This window comes from Bactrocera dorsalis, chromosome 3 (assembly GCF_023373825.1).
Source record: "Bactrocera dorsalis isolate Fly_Bdor chromosome 3, ASM2337382v1, whole genome shotgun sequence".
Classification (NCBI taxonomy): Eukaryota; Metazoa; Arthropoda; class Insecta; order Diptera; family Tephritidae; genus Bactrocera; species Bactrocera dorsalis.
Window position 1 is genome coordinate 60,304,212 of NC_064305.1, and position 19,021 is coordinate 60,323,232.

At 34.4% G+C, this 19,021-nt stretch overlaps 1 protein-coding gene and 1 long non-coding RNA gene across 3 annotated transcripts in view; one reads left to right on the plus strand and one right to left on the minus strand.

Annotated features, from left to right (window-relative positions):
- The window catches only part of LOC125777302 (uncharacterized), a 154,523-nt gene that overhangs the window by 130,829 nt on the left and 4,673 nt on the right, over positions 1-19,021 (minus strand). The gene's annotated exons all lie outside the window — the stretch shown is intronic.
- On the plus strand, positions 9,567-15,027 carry LOC125777296 (uncharacterized). Of its 2 annotated transcripts, XR_007422237.1 has the most exons (4): positions 9,567-9,778; positions 9,843-9,966; positions 14,550-14,804; positions 14,917-15,027. XR_007422237.1 is itself a non-coding variant. In XM_049451736.1 (3 exons), exons 1-3 carry the CDS (start codon positions 9,705-9,707, stop codon positions 14,712-14,714), a joined length of 363 nt encoding a protein of 120 aa, XP_049307693.1. In that variant the 5' UTR covers positions 9,567-9,704; the 3' UTR covers positions 14,715-14,811. The 2 variants fall into 2 exon arrangements, 1 of the variants encoding a protein (XP_049307693.1); XM_049451736.1 differs by lacking the exon at positions 14,917-15,027 and having other exon boundaries at positions 14,550-14,811.

A 19,021-nucleotide genomic window follows, 5' to 3' on the forward strand; every position in this document is an offset into this window, starting at 1 on the left:
ACTTAATTAGACAAATTTTGATAATTTGTTCCATATTTTCCAATTCGACTCTTTCAAAATGAGTTTCTTTTACTTATGGTAACTGAGTGAAATGGTCCACCTCGCATCGCATTTTTGATGAAGCAACAAAAATGAATAAAAAAGCATTTCGTGCGTTAAGAAAAAATTGGTTTTTGGGGTAAAAATACTATTGAATTTGGGCTGTGCATCAGTGAAATCAATCGAGTCCAATCGATTGTCAGCCTGGTGGACTGCATATTAAGAAACGGTTCTCAAGCGTGGAAACGCAAAAAAATCGGCTGGCAAGGTTATGGCATCAGTCTTTTGGGATGCCCGTGGTATATTATTCATCGAATGATAAATGAGCCAGTTTTAATTCATTGCATTGTGTGTTTGACCATTCTACCATTCCCAATATTTAGCAATTTTATTATTTTTCAGGAAGGATCAGTTTGAAATTGTACGCATATATGTATTCATCGTTCCCGTTTAAATATTGTATTGCTCTGTGCAATGCTTCGAAAAGATTTCTGTATATCTCAAATTTTTTATCAACACTTCAGTTATGCCGCTATTTTTTTATGCCAGACCTTTTGCAATTTTAAATTGCCTGTCAAGATACCCCCTCCAATAGTTAGCAGGTATGAAAAAAATGTTATAGCTACCCATAGATGTATTGAATCACCCAATTTATTACTTAAGAACGAACTCTGTCCACAATATAAAAACTTGATCCACAGATGTCGCCTTTCACTTTGGCATCGTTTTGTTTAATGCACGTTTACGCCAATTTAAGGTTTGAATATTGGATACTGCGATGGTAGCGCCATCTATCGGTCAAACATTCCAAAATTAACAATTGATTAAAAATGAAAAAATAATTTAAAAAACATTTTCCAGTAGACCAAATTGTAAATCTAAACCATTCTCGAATCTTCTTGAACATACACACAAAATTTCATCAAAATCGGTCCATCCGTTTAGGAGCAGTTCAAATGCAAACACACGGTCAGAAGATTTATATATATAAAGATGTAAAGAAATTGAATTTTAAAAAATAAATAAAACAACAGTTTTTTTAAATTACCATATTTATTGATTGTTTGCATTCATCAATAGTTCAAAGATTGCTCGTCGTCTTAACTCCCTTTCATTGGAACGAGCACTCGATAAAGACTCGATAAAGATCAATGTCGTGCTCCGATTCATCAGATTGGCAATCAAAGTAATCAGCGCAGTAATGTCGCATGCCACTTGCATTTTTATTTGGAGCCTTAAGCTATTTAAACTACCAAATCTTTCGTTCGGCATTCCAATTCGAATTCTACATCGGCTGAATACTTTGTTAAAAAAATTCCATCCACGTATTCTATGTAGTTAGGTAACTCACTCCAAGTTTCAGAAACGAACTTTTTGCGTTCTTCGGTATTTGGCCAAAGGACATGTAAATACTGGTCCTTACATTTCAATAGCGTATTGAAGATGTGTTCGGTTAAATTCTAAAATAAAAAAACACGTTAATGTACATTGCGGAAAACTGACGAATTCTGATCTGAACGATACCACCATTACTGATTCCAAACACACGGCCTGCAACTTTTGACAGAGTGCCTTCTTGACCACTAGAACCTAAGCGATACAACACAATTGCTAGTTGGGTTTTAGTTGGAAATTGTTAGATCGAGTTTGGTTGAAAAGATCGTCTTCCTTTATCAGACCCAAAATAACATCGAAAGATGTCCAAGTGACACGTGTGATCTTCTTGAATTCGCTTTCAGTTCCCCATTAGATTTCATTTACAAAGACCCTGCACTTCGTACACTATTTTCAAATATCAATGGTACCATGTACCTGCATTCTTCACCTAAAGTCAATACATGCATCAAGTCCTCAAATGTTTCATCTTCTTTATTTTTACCCTCTTCTGCAAAACAAAAAATTTTGTCGTTTAAAATAAAAACAAATTAATTAGAATACATACCATTGTCTTCGCAAAAGAATTCAATAAGCCTTAAGTAATTTGATGCTGCTAATTCTAATAACTTTAAAGGTCTTGGCTTCTCACTCATTTTCGGCATTTTTATTCGTTGCAAATGAAAAACAGCTGAGTTTTAGCAATATTGCCACAGCGCGCCAAATTAACTTAAGTTGCTATTTTTCCTCTTTGCTATTGAGAATTGACATTTGTATATACTTACTTACAAATATTCATACGCCTGTATAAAAAATGAGAGCTAAGCAGCTTAAAACACAAAGCACAAAACATCAAATGTATATGTATGTGCACCAGGGAATCTATTGTGCTATCACAATCCTACAAACATAAATATGACTATAGACAAACAATGAAACATGCGTGAATGTGGCTACAAAATTTTTAAAAATATGAATGAAGCAAAAACAGCAACAACATACGTGTATCAAACTTTCTTTCCGCACAAGCGTCGCTGCCCACAAAGTACTTTTTTTTACTTTTGGCCAGATAAAATATAAAACCATGTTCTTCTGAATTCGGAAAGAAATGGCACAACAGTGGCAGCAGCTGAACAAAAACCACAAAACTATGAAAAATTCTCATTTTACCATTTGTTCCCATGGGAAAAAAAAAAAAATTAAAAATGTATCAAGATGCGAAGCTGGGCACTCATCGCGACTTTTCACACGATTAAGTTCTCTGTTTGCGATAGCGGTTCGATTTCGTGTGCCAACACAATAGCAAATAACAGAAAATTAGCAGCTCTCTTCATATATTGTATATGCGTTATGCTATTCTTTTTCATAGCGCTTTGAACTTTCGAGTGAAATCTTCTTATAATTTTTAATAAAGGCAGGAAATGTATCAAGGAAAAGAAGTGAAGTGTGGCAGACGCTTGAAGTGTTAGATGTAATATTTCCAAACCAAAAATTTTGAACAAATTTAAAGAAACATGCCCAAAATAGGCATCCTGCAGTGGAACTAGAGTACTTGTCCAAACAATTACGAACGAAATATTGAATATGATTCAATAAAAAAATATAATAATTTAAGTTTAATGTATATAGCATATAAAAAATTTATTTTTTCTAAAATACGCCAAATATTTATGTTTTTATTAATGATTAAAGTTAGAACTCTGGAAATTTTTTTTTTCGTTCGTAATTTATTCGACAAGTACCTGTAGTACCAGCTCCAACGTATATACATATGTAATATTTTAACATTTTTTAATATTTAATAATAATATTTTTAATATAAAGCAATTAACTGTTGCTCCACTAATAGAAACAAGCAATGCATACTACAGCTACTGCTGATTGGATTTATAAAGGGATCGTAAGTCAAATCCCATTCTAACATGGAAGGTCCAATAGATATTGATAATGACCCCGGCATTTCGAGACAAATTGTAACGGTGGCAGAGGGAAGAGTTGAAAGTAAGTTGGAGGCCGTTATAAGTTTAAAAATTACCAATAATCGCTTTAATTTTTAGCTACAACTTGTTTAAGGCAAACAACAATAACGGCGGATTTTGAGAGGGCGAATACAAACAAGAAGAAACGTTAGCTTCGGCTACACCGAAGCTAATATACTCTTCACAGGTGCATTCCTCTTATTAACTATGTGTTTAAGTAAATCTAAAGACGCAACCGGCCAGTGGTTTTCATACAAAGGAAAATATTTTACTAGTTGTTTTTAGCCAGGTTGTTTGCTAGAAACATTAAGGTTATTTAATTAGGAAATGGTTCTTTTAGACGTTTTGTATTGCGTTGTTATCCGACCTGCAAAATTTCTTCAACTATTTTAGAGAATAAACCAAGACGAAGTTGCAGAATATATCTCGTTAACTGAAAGCCTCCAATGCAATCATTTGACTCCGATTGTTTAGTTTGTATGGAAGTTATATGCTATAGTAATCCGATGTGAACAATTTCTTCGGAAATTACATTGTTGCCTTAGAAAATAATCTGTACCAAATTTCGTGAATATATCTTGTCAAATGAGAAAGGTTTCCATACAAAAACTTGATTCCGATCATTCAGTTTGTATGCAGTTCCGACAAATGAGCAGCTTCTTGAAGGGAAAATGCCGTTTGCAAAATTTCAAAACGATATCTTAAAAACTGAGTGAATAGTTCGTATATATACAGACAGATAGACGGGCATGGCTAAATCGACTCAGCTCAATATAATGATATTTTAAATATATACTTTATAGGGTTTCCGACGCTTCCTCCTGGGTGTTACGAACTTCATGGCAAACTTAATATACCCTGTTCAGGGTATAAAAATAAGTGAAGACTCCGAGTTCTGCATAACAATAGATTATTGGACATCGTGTAGCATCGTTAGCTTTATTGCCATCACAGCTAATTTGCTCAATGCAAAATTTGATATGTGCAGTATCTTATGGTACGAGTAATTTTGTCCAAAGACTGAATCGCAGACTTCAAAAAGATCAACAATACACTGACAATGGCTACATTTTTGGATCCGAAATTTAAAATATTTGTCTTTTCTGGGTCTACAGTAGCAGTTATTCTGAGAAACCGTCTTACTTCCGAGGTAAGTCGAGAAATCCAAAATCAGCAAAATGAGCAACTTACAGCCGCTGCGCCTTCTGTATCAATGGAGTAAATTAAATACAAGTATTGCCACAAAAAGACCTAAAAGTAATAGCACTTCGAGAGGGATTATAGAAGTTCAGAGGTATTTGGAAGATGAAGTCATCGGCCATTCGTTGCAATGGTGGTAAACAAATAGCATTGAAATCCCGTATCTGTCACCAATTGCGCGTGAAAATTTAGGATCAGTGCCTTGTGAAAGGTCATTATCTACGGCTGGAATGATAATAAGTGAAAGGCGGGCGCGTTTAAACGATGAAAAGGCTGATTTGCTAATATTTTTAAATACAAATGTCAAAAACATGTAATAATATAAGTCTAGTCGTTTTTAGAAATAATCAGAAGTTTCAGCTGCTTATGGAATAATTTAATTTGATTACATTTTGAATTTTATTTATTGTTATTTGAAAGCTTTTGTGTTGCAATATTCAAAAATATTTAATTAAAATATTTAATAACATTTAGTAATATTAAATGTAATACAATAATATATAAAAATTAATTTTAATAAAAATGAAGTTACTTTTACTTTTTTATATTTATTTATTTTTCATTAAGATGCTCTTCTATTTATTTCTGTTAACCGCAAAGCATTTAATTCGAACATGCTATAATTTAAAACCAGAATTGTAATTAATTTATTTAAGAAAAAATTATGGCAGCCGAGCTACACCAACTTTTGCGAAAATGTCGAGTTTTTGGATCCGTTTGAACGCACTGAGTGACATCAACTTGCCGCTAATAACGACAAAAGGTCTTCGTTTGAACGTCGATATTATTAGTTGAGATCGCAATAGCAATATAAAATCAAAGTGACACCCATAAAATGATACAAAACTCTTTTATTGGCACTCATTTTTTTCTCAAACACTGATTAGCAGAGATAAAGAGATGCGCAACCATCCTGTTATTAGAAATGAGAGACCCGCTCATCTACCCGATTTTGACAGTTGACTCGATGTGGTAGGTTTTGACGTTTCGCAACTGGAAGAAAAGATACGACCGGATTGAAATCCCGCGAAAATTATATTAGAATGGAGGAATTCGTAGCGGGGGTCGTTTCTTCGAAGAAAAAATAATCAGTGTAAAATGGTAAGTGATAAATGCAATATAGTGATTTTTAAGTTTCCAAACGAGGGAACGGATCTCGAACGATAAGTAATATAAAGACTATAAGTAGTGCAATAAGGGTCCAAATACTTAAAAAAACCCCGGTGTTAAAATTTTTTTTAAGAAACAGAAAAAGTGTAACAGAATGATCGTTACTTTTCGATATTTCGAAATTTTATGTTTTTATACGAGTATATTACTAGAGCACCCGTCCACGCTTCACTGTGGCTGATACATAGATAATACTACTACCATCTACATATATGATTTCTATTAGTTGGATTATAACTATTAGTTAATGAGATATAATATTTTGTGAAGCAACTTGTGTTAGTTTACAAAAAAATGGATCATAAAGCATTTCGTGTGTTAATAAAGCATTTGGCTTTTTGGGGAAAATACTGTAGAATTTGGGTTCAGGGAAATCCACCGTTGAAAAGATATTTGCTAACCTGGAAACAGGCGAAATGAGCAAAGTAGGTGCATCGCAAGTTCATAATCCAACAAAAACAACGAATAACTGATTCCGAGAAGTGTGTAAGTGCTCTCTAATCGGAATAAAGACGAAATTTTTCGTCAGTGATAGAAACATAGCTCCATCATTTCCCACTGGAGCCCAATCGACAGTCATTGTAGTGCACTGCACATGATGAACCTGATGAACCGGTTCTCAGGCGTGGAAAAACGAAAAAGGCGGCGGGAAAGGTTATAACATCAGTCTTTTGGGATGCTCGTGGTATAGTACATACTCAACGACTGATTACTGAGCCATAGAGCCATATACAATAAATGTAAATATAATTTTTGTATTTATGAGTTGTATTAAATTTTGACATAAAGAGATAAAAACTATACAATGTCTTTACCCTGGTTCTAAGCTGCCTCTCCACCAATTTTCAGCCAAATCGGTTTAGCCGTTCTTGAGTTATAAATGGTGTAACTAACATCAACTTTCTTTTATATATGTAAGTATGTTTATAGATTTTTCTTTTAAATACATTCTTGAAGCTGACGAAACAACTAAAAATATTTTTGATTGCGAGCGACATTTTTCAACAAAAAGCCCCTTGAAAAGCGAATGCGTTCGATATAAATCTTAAAGTTGAGTCTACATTTGACGTCCCAAATTCTTATTTAGAAGAAACAATTTTATTGTCCCCTTGTTGAAGAAGCTGTCTCAAATGCACACAGTGCATCGAGGCGGATTTTACCAATTATTGAAGGGAAAACTGATGATGGAATTATGGAGCTGCTTCCATTTTTTGTGGAGGATATAACTCTAACTCTTTATTTTGATTAGGCCGCGGAAACAGGTAGGGGTCTGACAGCAAATACAAAGAGGAAGAAGAAAATGGAAGTTAAATTCGCGTCTTAAGTACTGAGTAATTCGGTCGCTTCCGGTATGGTTGTGCTGGAATCTGGTACCAGAGATAACCATAATTTAGCCCTCAGCGAAGTCGATCAGCCTCAACCCATTTGGGGATGTTTCCTCGTGGAGGCTGAATTTACCGATTGTTGCACCAAAGATATCTTCTTTGCCCACCCTGGAGTTAAAGTCGCCAAGTACAATTTTGATATCGTGGCGGAGACAGCTCCCATAGATTCGCTACAAACGCTCATAGAAGGCATCTTTGGTCACATCGTTCTACTCTTCAGTAGGGGCGTGGGCGAAAATTAGCAATATGTTGAAGAACCTCGCTTTGATTGGGATTGTGGCTAGACGTCCATCCACTGGAGCGAATGATATTACTCGGCGACGGAGACTCTGTCCCACAAATCCCACACCAAACTTGAGCTCCTTTATATGGTCACTGTAGTAAATGCCATAAGGACCTACTCGTCTCAGTCCTTGTTCCGTCCATCGCATTTCTTGGATGGCGATCAGAAAACTTTCGTGATTTTCTACACATGACTCCATCCTCCCATCCAGTTGTAGTTGTATATAAGGTGCATTTCAAAATAAACAGGATTTTTTGAATCTAGCGCCCCCTGATGGCGCCATGTCGACAGATGCGTTAGAATCTGCTGTCTGTAACGATTGTCCAGAATTTCATGACACTTCATTGATTGGAAGTGAAGTTACAAAAATATCCTTTACAATAGTGTGACTGGTGACGAAACGTGATGTTTTCAAATATGATCCCGAAACGAAACGGCAGAGTGATGAATGGAAGGCACCGGACGAGCCGAAACAAAAAAAAATTGCACATATAGAAGTCAAAAGTGAAGACAATGCTGGTTTGTTTTTATGATTCCAAGGGCATTGTCCACAAAGAATTTTTTTCCACCCGGCTAAATCGTTAATGCGGTTTTCTACCATGGAGTCTTGAAGCGTTTGGTGCGCCGTATTCGACGTGTTCGGCCCGAATATCGCGAAGATGAAAGTTGGCGTTTGTTGCACGGTAATGCGCCTTCTCATCGATCGACGCTTGTGATTGATTATTTAACCAAAAATCACATTTTAACCATTAACCACTCCCCATATGGCACTGTGCGACTTCATCCTTTTCGGAAAAATGCAATTTCCCATGAAAGGAAAGCGTTACACAGACGTAGAGGCCATTCAAAAGACTTGCTCCGTCATACTGGCGGCTATACCGCCCAACGAGCTAAAAACACTCGTTTTACATGCTTTGGGCAGTGCAAAAGCTGTCTTGAAACAGAAGGAGACTATTTTGAATAAAATAAATTGATTTTGCCGAAAAAACCATTTGTTCTTTGTTTTTTTAATTCCTGTTTACTTGTATTAGAAGCGACTTCTTAAATTATAAAATTAACAAGTTTTTGTTTCTCAGAAGTGTGTGGCATTTTAATAATAAAGTCGTTAATATTTCGTTATTTTTTTTATTATAATAGTCATTCACAATAGCTTTGCACAATAGTCATTCACAATAAATTGACCGAATCAGCTGTTCATATATCACTAGATTCTGCAATGCGTGCAACCCCCCTTATGTGTTTCGCATATGAAGGATTTTTTTTAAATAGCTTCAAAATTGAAGCATGGATATAACATTTTCGAGTTAATTTAAAATCCAAATTTATCTTCGGCTTCTTGTTTCTTCTCTTTAATTGTGTTTTGTTGTTTAAAGCTGGCTTCTGGCAAACTTTATTGTAGTGAATATATATATAAATATTATTTTAAGTTATAGCAATTTAGTATATATTTGTGATATTTTTTATGAATTGTTTTGGTTTCTCATGTTTATATATAGTATATAGGGTAGTCGAAAAAGTCTTTTCGTATTTTGTCAATAGATGTCGTGGCGTTCTTATATCTCCAGTGCCACCAATCACATTGTGTCATACCATACACAAGTAGTTGTGGAAAGGTGAGATCTTAAGCTTCATTTAACCAAAAAAATGAGTTCGGAAAAGTTAGAGCTGTTCAGAAATTAATGAAAATAATGAAGAAATTCGCTATATTTTGAAATTTTCGTAAAAAAATGTTTGACGCTTACGGACACGATGCTGTATTAGTTCGTGTAGCACAACAATGGTTCGCTCGCTCGCTTCCGTTCTGGAAATTTCGATTTATACTGATGGAATAAAGTCTTTAGCGGAAAAATGGCAAAAAGTGGTCGACCAATAAGTTGAAGTGTGATTCGAAACACGAAAAGACTTTTTCGACAATCCTTTGTTACCTACGACTTATTTTATTTATTTTGTACTTATATATGTATATATTTTATGTTGTATAGTGAGGAAGCGGGCACCCAAAAATAATATCGATAACGCGCTTTTTGCACACCTCAGTGGTAGTGGGGAAATTGCAAAAAACCCAAAAGTTATTTATAAAATGCCCGATCTGATATTTTTCAGCAGTGACATCATTGGCAAATATTATAAAAAAAATGTGAGTTCTGACAGCTGTGTCTCTCGAATCAAAGAGTGCGATAAGTGATTTAAAAATAGCAAACACTGGAAGCACAGATATATAGAAAAATTGTTCATCACTTATTACCGGGCGAAAAGATCACTTTGAAATAGGAAATGAACTTGAAAAGTGCTGTGAAACTGCTGCCGGGCAATAACCAATATTTGAAGACGGATGTACCACTAAATGGGTGAGTAATTATATACTTGAATAAAGTAATTATATTGTACTTACTAATTTCCTTAAATTTCTAGTATCTTAAGTACGGGGCGTTCCAGTGGCAGAGGCTTTGCGCGGTTTGTTAAACAATACCCAGTTTTGGGTGCCATAATTAGTATTATACTCCTGCTTGTTGGAATATTATCGTGTCTAAAAAAGGTGAGCAGATTTAATACAACTGGCTTTGGGCTTTCAAGTCTATTATCTCCTGTTCTTTTTCTGCAATTAATTTCATTAATAATGAAATTTGGTTTATCGCATTGTCAAGTTGTTTTTGGCATTTTCGATGACTCAAGGATCCATCACAGAAATATGTTGGGGTTTTTTGTTTCCCTAAACGAAATATGAAATTCCTCTTTCTGTGTAACAAAATCCACAGAGCCTAATTGAATGCCCCCGTCATTTGCGTCCGTCTGCTACCTATTTCAGAAGACACTGAATTATTTTTTGCAGTAACACCTACTATGAAGGCGTTCAAATTACTATCGGGGATTGACCCTTGACTTAAACGTAATTTGTTCCTCATGCGGAATATCTTCCTTTCTGATCTATAAGTGACCACCAAAAGTTATATTCATTTTCCACGCCTTTGAAAAGTTTTAATACATTTAAGTAATAATGGTTAGTATAAAACAAACAACAATTTTGGTTAGTTGTTTTTTTTTTTAATTGTAAAATTAAGAAAATACAAAATAAAAAAATTAAAACACATGAAAGGAATTAAATTAATGCATGAAATGGACCAACCTTTTGCGACATCACTTAGAACGTCGCCGAAATTTTTAATAAACTATTTGTAACTTTATTTTATATTATTTATATTAATATATTATACAAAAAAACTTAATTTTTATGGTTTAAAAACTATCTATTATCTATGACTATTTTTTATAGTTTGAACAAAATGAATTATCTTACGTCCTTTTTTTGTTAATACTACTATATCTACCTTCCCAACACTATTGATGACACAATTTAGCAAATAAACACGTCTTCTTATTCCTTCCACTCTTTTGGTACAAATATACTATGCTTACTTAAAGTTTTTTAATATTGGATAGTCATTACTAGTATATAAAATGTGTTTAGCGTATAAGTTTGTATTTTCTAATCAAATCGTATCTTCAATTTCAGCTCCAACATTTATATGTGCTGTTATATGTATACATATATAAACTACGATAATTGAAAATATGTACATACCATTTAATAATCTCGAACCCCATTTTTTGGTTTTTCCATCGCGCTAAAAAAATTTTAACATTATTCCCATCCTGAAAAGAAAAAGTACATAAATCGAATTTGCATTGGTGGAAATTGGGGCTGCCAGAACATAAGCGAAAAAAGCGAACCAAGAGATTTGTGCTATATGCTACTCGAAATAACTGATACCTTTGATGCATCGTATAGTATAACAGTAATGCGGGGCCAAAAATGATTTTTATTTTATTTTTCTTAGTTTACCATGAAAACTCATCCGACATGATTCACTGGTGGTGTCGTGTGGGACATTTTTTTTTCCTTTGAAATTTTTTTATAAAAAATTTCAAAATATAGCGAATCACACTTTCTTCATATGGAATTTTCACACATTTGTTGAACATTTTTTTTGGCTGTAAACTTTCAAGTTCAACTTCTTCGAATTCAACCACAGTTTAATGCTTTTTTTGGTTAAGATGAATTGCTTAAAGCATCATTCACATTTTTCCCAAAACATTTTTTATTAATGGTATCATAAAAAATTCATTGCAATGCGTGTGGCAGCACTGGATGTTAAAATTTATTAATTTTATTGTTTGTTTTCATTACGTTGAAAGCTTAAGTCATTCTATCTATCGACTCTTAGCGACTCTAATTTTTTTTTAAATGAAATACCTTTTTCTTAAGCTTAGTTCCTAACTAAGAAACTTTTACTTTGAAAAAATGGACGTGATTTTATTTATGTGTCGCTCTTTATACAATACGAGTATATAAAAAACATGCCAAGAGTTTGGGTTCTCAGACTTAGATATATATTTAATTCTGTGTTAATCTTTCTTACAGAAAGTCTTTTAGGGTCTTTTCGTTAGAATAATAACACATGTTCAGTAGCATTGACTTTGTAATAATATCAATATAGGTTCACAGGTCGTACCCTAACGTTCAGCCTCAACAGCTTTATGACCGCTTATAATAAAAGCACTTTGTCGCTATTCTAAGTTTGAGTTTTTTGGAATTTGTTGCAGCTTGAGAGTTGCCATACAGATATACGACGTTTCTCCCAAGTAAGCCTTCTACATCTAGGTGATGGCAAATATATGAAATGTTTTCCAAGTCAATCGCTACCAAGAGTGAGAGTTCAAAGTTTTTTTAAATCTCTAAACCAATTAAAACTGATATGGTTTTCATTACACATAAAAAAAAATTTTAACTAAAATTGTATTCCGTAGAAGCCTATCCTGAATAAAAAAAGCAAATTTTGTGAACCACTTTTTTATAATTTTTTTTTTGTTGGACTTTAAGAAACTTTGTATTGGTGGAAAAATTGTAAACCTATTTTGTATCGTTAAATTTTCCTATAAGAATAAGTGTTGATCATTCATATGTTGTGTACATTAAAAATCCAAAAAAAAGTTAAATTTTTGAAATAACAAAGAGAGATGATTATATGTATTTATAATGCACAGAATTTGTTTTTAGAAGTCGTGAATATGTATTGGTAAACCTTTGAACATGAATGGCCCCTATAGTATACATACATATATCATATAAATACAGTTCACCCAAGTAGCCCTAAAAAATACCTAATATTGCACATAAAATAATCTGAAATTAATTTTATACACGCCAATTCTCGTTCTAAAGGGAATTTGTAAAACGATTCAGTTCCAGCACATCATATATACTAAAGATTTCGGCATTCTTCTGTGGACACACAACTCTTCAAAATCTTCTATACAAACGGCGGACTTACAATTTGTTTATTTATTTTCAAACCCAAGTAGTTTTCTACACATAATCATGGTTAAAACCAATATTTTGGGAAAAATATGTATAATAAAATGTGCAAAAAAGATGGAATTTCTTTTGTGTTTTGTTTTATTTTGGCAACACTGTAGAATGCTTTGTAAAAATGTGGCGTAACTTAAATCGTACAGCTGATTACAAATTTGAAAACGATTTCGGGGAACCCCACGAGTTGTTTAGAATTGAATGTTGGTACGGATATTGCCTTTTAGTTATTACAGTAATAGTTTTGAATCTTTCAATGTGTTTTCAGCATTTAAATTTTGTAAAAATAAGACAAACACCTACCAAAGGATCTCGATTGGTAATACATCGTCATAAAAGAGCAAACAGTTTTGCAGAAAATTCGCAGAATGAACAAACCTGCAGCATTTTTATCACTTTCTGTGTGATCGTGTACGATTTGAGTGACACTCACTGAACATTAATATAATATTATTTATACATATTGTAAATTATACACATTATACATATTACCATTTTATAGCCCAGTTGTAATAAGCAGCGTGCCAATCGTTTTTCGTCTTTTAGCAATTTGCGCCAATTCGAGAAACTAAGTGCGGCAAGGTCCGTTAGGTATGCTTTCTTATGACCATTTCTACGAAAGAAGCTGATGCACGCTTCCTTATCAGTTCTTCGGCCGTCGTATTTGAATAGCTCGGCTGGCAATCCATCGGCCTCCGTCGCTTTGTTGTTCTTCAAACGTTTAGTTGCTATTCGAAATTCTTCATGGTCGGGAAATGAAATGCCCGCTCCATCGTCATCGATTTGGAACTCGGGTTCGACTTCTCCTGGCGTTATGCATTCACTGTAATTCATTCAGGCTGTAGAAGTGTTCTCTCCATAATTTTAGTATGCTCTGGGCATCTGCTACTATATCATCTTTGGGGGTTCTACAAGAGTATGCTACGGTCTTGAAACCTTCTGTTAGTCGCCGTATTTATTTTTGTAGAATTTACAAGCATTACCCTTCGGCCAGCCTCTCTCATTTATGTGTCTGCAAATGCGTTTCTTCAACTCTCGGTATCTATGTTATTCCGCAAAGGTTGTCGATTGTAACGTTGCGAATGCAGTCTGTTTTCTCTCCGCTCTTTGCACTCCTCAATCATACCAGGTTTCTGAAAACCAATGGTTTCCTTTGTTACCCTTTTCCTTTGTACGTAAGAAGCTTGAAATAGCATCCCACATTTCCTGTATACTGAGTTGCACGAACCTTCCTTGTATTTTTTGACGTGTGTTTTTTGCTGCACAGAGCCGGGTGCGAATTTTGGCTGCAACAGGATAGTGGTCTGAGTCAACGTTTGGACCTCGGAGCGTACGCACGTCTAAAATTCCGGAGACGTATCTTCTGTCTATCACAACATGATCCATTTGGTTAGTGGCTTTCCGATCCGGAGACAGCCAAGTAGCTTGATGACTATAAATACTGCTAGTCAAGAAATACACAATTCCGAATAAGAAACATATGTAGATACATATGTACTCTTGGGATCTACTATGAGTAAACATTGTGAAATATACTTGTAGATAGTTTTTATGGTGAAATATTTTCTATTAAAATTGTAAATTTATAATTAACCTTGATATAATATAAATTTCAAAACATTTCGAAACTCTTCTCTATATCTATTATTTATTTCTTTATGACAATACGTGATTTTATTTATATAAGTAGACTATGTTTAAAATTTTCCACAAAATCATTAAAAACCATATTTTTTATTCAAACTTTACAGTGCGGTTGCTGCGACGAACCCGAGAAAGAACAAATGAATGCCGTGGTGCATCAAGATGCAACGTATCCGACACAAAATTCGGACCCAGAAGCGCAGAATCTGAACACTTTCCCGACACAAAATGCGGACCCAGAAGCTCAAAATCGGAACACAATTCACGAATGATCTCTTTAGTGTGTGCCACTTTATGACCAAACATTGTTGAAATCCAATAAAAACTGTTCAACCCCCTAGCTACCAAATATTTAGACCATGGTAACTATAGTTGACTTTTGATCGAAAATGTGAAATTAAGGGATAATCTTTCTTTTATAATGGGATGTCTGTATGTTAAAAATGGGTTGAATCGGACCAATACTTTCCTTAGCACGCATATACCTAATATAAAGATTTCGAACTTCCGGGTGATTTTGTACCGCATATATCGGCCAATATGTGAGTTATCTCAATGAAAATAAAAGAACGTGTTTTACTCAAACAGTGTATCTTTGTGCCTAAAATAGATAAATTTAAGCGAAAAGTTGGTCTAGCCACTTTATAACTAAAATCAGGATTTTCGAAAAACCGGCTGATTTCACTCTATATGATTGGTCTTACACCTTAAACTATTTCCCTGGCTTTGATTATTGCAAGTTGCAAGAGTATAAAATGTTCGGTTGTAACCGAACTTAGCTCTTCCTGACTATTTTATTGTACATTTAAAAATTTTTTTTTAAAGAAAATATACAGACTATTGTGACCTCATAAGCAATTTTGCTTAGTAGAAAAGCTTCTGCTCTCAAGCAAGTCGATAGTAAAAAGATAATAAGTCGATAATAATAATAAAACGTTTCCACATCCCTTTCTCGAAAGAAGCTGTTCATTTGTCGTGTCGTGTTGTAATGACCGCTTTTTAAAGGCTTTTTTTGACAGAACACGAGTGAGTCGTGTCAAGCTGTCATGTTATTTTTGGCATTTTATTATGGAAAGACTTACGCCTAAACAACTTTTAAAAATCGTTCAACTTTACTACAAAAATTCAAGTTCTGTAAAGAATATGTTTCGCTTACATTATAGTCAACATAACCGGCCTACTACTACGGACCATTCTCAACACCATCACCAACATTGATACCCAGCATTCATTATTGAATAATATTCGACCGATTAGTCCACGGTCAGCACGCAGTAAAATGCTGAGAGTGTGCACGAATACCGTGGAGAGTCGATTCGGGCCCGTTCGCAGCAACTCAGACTCACGTACGAAACGACTTCGCGCATTTTACGTCGAGATCTTAATTTGAAAGCGTACAAAACTTGCTAAAGAACTGAAGCCGCCTGACCTTCCACGCGACGTCGCTTCATGGGCTCTTCTTCCAAGAAGATACGATGTTTTCCAGCCAAATTTTGTTCAGCGATGAGGCTCATACTCGTATCTGGCGCAATTGGTATGTAAACAAGCAATATTGCCGCATTTGGAACGAAGACCAACCTGAAGAGATTCAAGAGCTACCATTTCATCCAGAAAAGAACGGTTTGATGTGGTTTGTGGGATGGTGGAATCATCGGTCTACATTTTTTTTTTTCAAAAATGATGCCGATAAGAATGTAACCATCAATGCCGACCATTATCGCGTCATGATAACCGACTATTTGTTGCCTGAAATTCAAGTTCATGATCTCGGCTTCATTACGTTTCAACAAGATGGTGCAGTTACTCATACATCGCAGATATGAGCAGATAATTTCACGTTTTGCGCTGGTCGATTGGTCACCAAAATGTTGTGACATCACACCGTTAGACTTTTTCCTGTGCGGAAAATTTTGCTTCGTTTTCGGCCTTGGAGCTAAACATCATGCGTGCAATTCGCCAGTTACCGGTCGAAATGCCTGAATGAGTCATCGAAAATTGGACTTAAGGGATGGACCGCCTGAAACGTAGCTGCGGCCGACATTTAAAGGAGATAATCAGCAAAAAAATAAATGCCAAAGTATGTACTTTCAGATGATAAGAAACATTCCCCATTCAAGTTGAAGTTTCTTTAATAAAGAAAATCGAAATGATTCACTCTAGGCGTCAGGAGGTAGAAGAGGAGACAACAGAACATCTTTTAAGCGAATGTAAGACTCTGTACAGAAAAAGAGTTCCGAACTATCCGTTAAGAATTTTTGGATGACGGTTCAAAAGTTGCAAAAATAAAACTACATAAACTGAAGAACTCAATCAGAAGGACGTGGTGGTTTATTGGGGAGACAATAGAGTGATAGTAGTGCCGGTGGTATCACTCTGGGCCTCCTAAAGGCCTAGGTGCATCTTCAGACAGCCACTCGTCCTACCTGTGTACATCACAACAATTGTTTCAATACCTACGTGACAAGATACATTGAGGTTAGGGTTACTAAGCGCAGAGTTGGCTTAAATTCTCTATCGAAGTCTTGATATGTACATAAAGAAGAAGACCCCCGTTCTTAAAAAACTACTGACAAAAATATATTGAAATATTTTACTTCGCAAAAATACTTTAAGACCAAACACTTTTAATCATTCTTACTTTATTTTTCCAGCTTTTTTTACAATCTTTACTTTTTACAGTTTTCTTAGTCACACGCACACATTTACATAATTACACATACGAACATGCAAGTTTAGTCGCTGGCGTGTCCTTAATGGCCTAATCGTATTTACAATAAAAAAGAAGTGACACTATTGTTGTTGTTTTTTAATTATATAGAAAATAAGGAGAGCTCTTCCTCTTGGACTGTTGTATGCAAATATTTGTTGTTTGTTTGTTTTTGTTTTTGTTTTGTCGTTTTCGGTTTGTGTCGTTGACAAATGTAAAATTTTATTTTACCTAACTATTTATGTGTATATGTGTATATATATATAATATAACTGTAACGGCATTTTATTTTACAGCATTTTCACTATTTGTATGTTTAATGGTTTTGTTAGAAACGTTTTTGGTCAAACAACATACACACATACGAGTATGTAGGCGTATGTACATATTTGCTTTGGTCCACACTTATACATTTACGGTTAAATTGTTTTTTTCTTTTCAAATTATGTTTGTATGTGTGTGTTTAGTTAAAATTTCATACAATTTGCTTAGCAATTATTCCAAGTAAGGAGAGTTTGTCTGTATGTAAGCTTTTGCTTTTCTTTCGCTTTGATGTGACACTCATACATAGTTAGATATGTATAGGTACACACACGTGCATATTTATAGGTACACATATGTGCATGTATGCTGACTTCGAGGATATGTGCAGTTATGAATATGTCGAGAGTTAAGTTTCAAATGAATTAGTTACTTAGTTAGATACTTTTTTCTAGGTACATGTGTAAGTTTATATAATTAGTCATACATTATGTACTGTTTGCCATACATATGTACATATATTGACGCGCCAAATACTTACATAGACACATAGGAGTTAAGCTTTCTTTTTTGTTATTGTATTAATTATTATAATCACGATATAAAATAAGAATTTAAGAAGAGGAGAAAGAGAAAAAAATTAAAAAAAAAATCAAATATTTTGACGTATAGTTGCCACATAACGGACAAAATTAAACTCAGCAATATCTTATTAGAAAATTAAAAATCAGTAAAATTAAAAAGATACGTATAAACTATTCGGTAATTTTCGTTTAAACATATTTTGGAACAGAGTTGCCAGTCATCGAAAAAAAAATATTTTGTAACACGTATAGGTAGTAACTATTGTGAGTTGGAGAAAGCTTTTCGCTAAGTGGCAACTCAACTTATCTCTAAAAAACCCATCTGAGCAGAAAGTATTCTGGAGTTTTCACTCAAACCTATTTCGACACATAGTTACCATCTACCGAAAAGACGAAAGATCTGTACCAAAATTTAAGAAACACTTTGGAAATTATTAATACACAGTGCAGTCCTCCTCTACTTTATAAACGAAATCAAGTACCTAAGGTCGATATGATGAGCTTCAGAAAAACATGATCAGACAAGACGATCTACTATTACTCTTCATATGATCCTATAGTCTTAACTCAATTACAGCTTAAGCTATATCCAAATACCAGTTCAAACACCAAAGGCTAATTTGGACTGATTAGGTCGCTTGGAAGTAAAGTATATCTAGACAAATCAGAATAACACTTCGAAAGATCCTCTTCATGTATATCTGAATACTTAGTGACAGACTCTTCGGCAGATTTATGGACCATGAGCTGTTGCAGCCTCGAAAATCGCATAACTTATATGGCCATTTTTATTCTATTGTGAATGAAAAGCAAGCAACAGTGACAGCTGTTTTTTTTTCAAATTTTCAATAATAAAAATAGAAATTTTATGTTATGATATGTCGTCTGTCAATGTCAAAGTGTACACGAAGACCGTGGAGGGTCGATACAGCGCCATTCGCAGCAACACGGACTGACATATGGAACGACTTGGCACATTTTACGTCAAGATCTTGTGCAAGAACTGCAGTCGCTTATGAAAAGTTAC